Source organism: Oryzias melastigma, linkage group LG2 (assembly GCF_002922805.2).
Source record: "Oryzias melastigma strain HK-1 linkage group LG2, ASM292280v2, whole genome shotgun sequence".
NCBI classification, from domain to species: domain Eukaryota; kingdom Metazoa; phylum Chordata; class Actinopteri; order Beloniformes; family Adrianichthyidae; genus Oryzias; species Oryzias melastigma.
This window is the reverse complement of record NC_050513.1, coordinates 20,778,604-20,779,238: the sequence shown is the minus strand read 5'-3', so window position 1 is coordinate 20,779,238 and position 635 is coordinate 20,778,604. Positions and strand designations below refer to the sequence as shown.

Below are 635 nucleotides of genomic sequence, written 5' to 3'. Positions count from 1 at the left end.
CAGGAGAAGCTTAGTAAAAGCCCCAACCACTGACTTGCCAGGGGGGCTCGTTGGACCACCCTCCACTGGCCAAGTAAAGATCAATGGCAACCCCTGCACTGCTTTGATGGGCACTGGTTCTCAAGTGACCATAATTTTTGACAGCTGGTACAATAAACACCTGTCTGATATCCCACTAAACCCTGTGACTGGTTTAGCCATCTGGGGCCTGAGTGAATCAGAGAGCAGTTACCCCTACAAAGGCTACATTCAAGTTGACTTGGAGCTGCCAAAGAAGGTTAAGTTCAAAAAAGTTAACTCTGTTCCTGTCCTGGCCTTGGTGTGTCCTGATCCTCGCTGCTCTGAAACAATTCCTGTCTTGATAGGCACGAACGTTCGTGGTATCCAACCTTTCAAGTCAGAGGGAACTGATGATGTCAACTCAGCAAAAGTTGAGGTGCAAGAGGACAGCCATGTGCCTGTTTCAGCGATGGCGTCCACCGCTAAAGACAAAGACTTCCCAGTAGCTGTCGTTAAGTGGGCTGGGCCAGGTCCTCTCATCATTCCTCCTGGCACTGAACAAGTCACCATTTGTAAAGTTATACAGAAAAGAGACATCGGGGACAGCGTTCTCATCTCTGAACGAGCACACTCAC

At 49.1% G+C, this 635-nt stretch overlaps 1 protein-coding gene across 1 annotated transcript; it reads left to right on the top strand.

Annotated features, from left to right (window-relative positions):
* Nucleotides 1-635, top strand: LOC112140234 (the record flags this gene model as incomplete). Its single annotated transcript, XM_024263156.1, is given in 1 exon segment — nt 1-635. A coding segment is annotated over 1 exon segment (635 nt), but the record flags the coding sequence as incomplete, so codon positions are not given.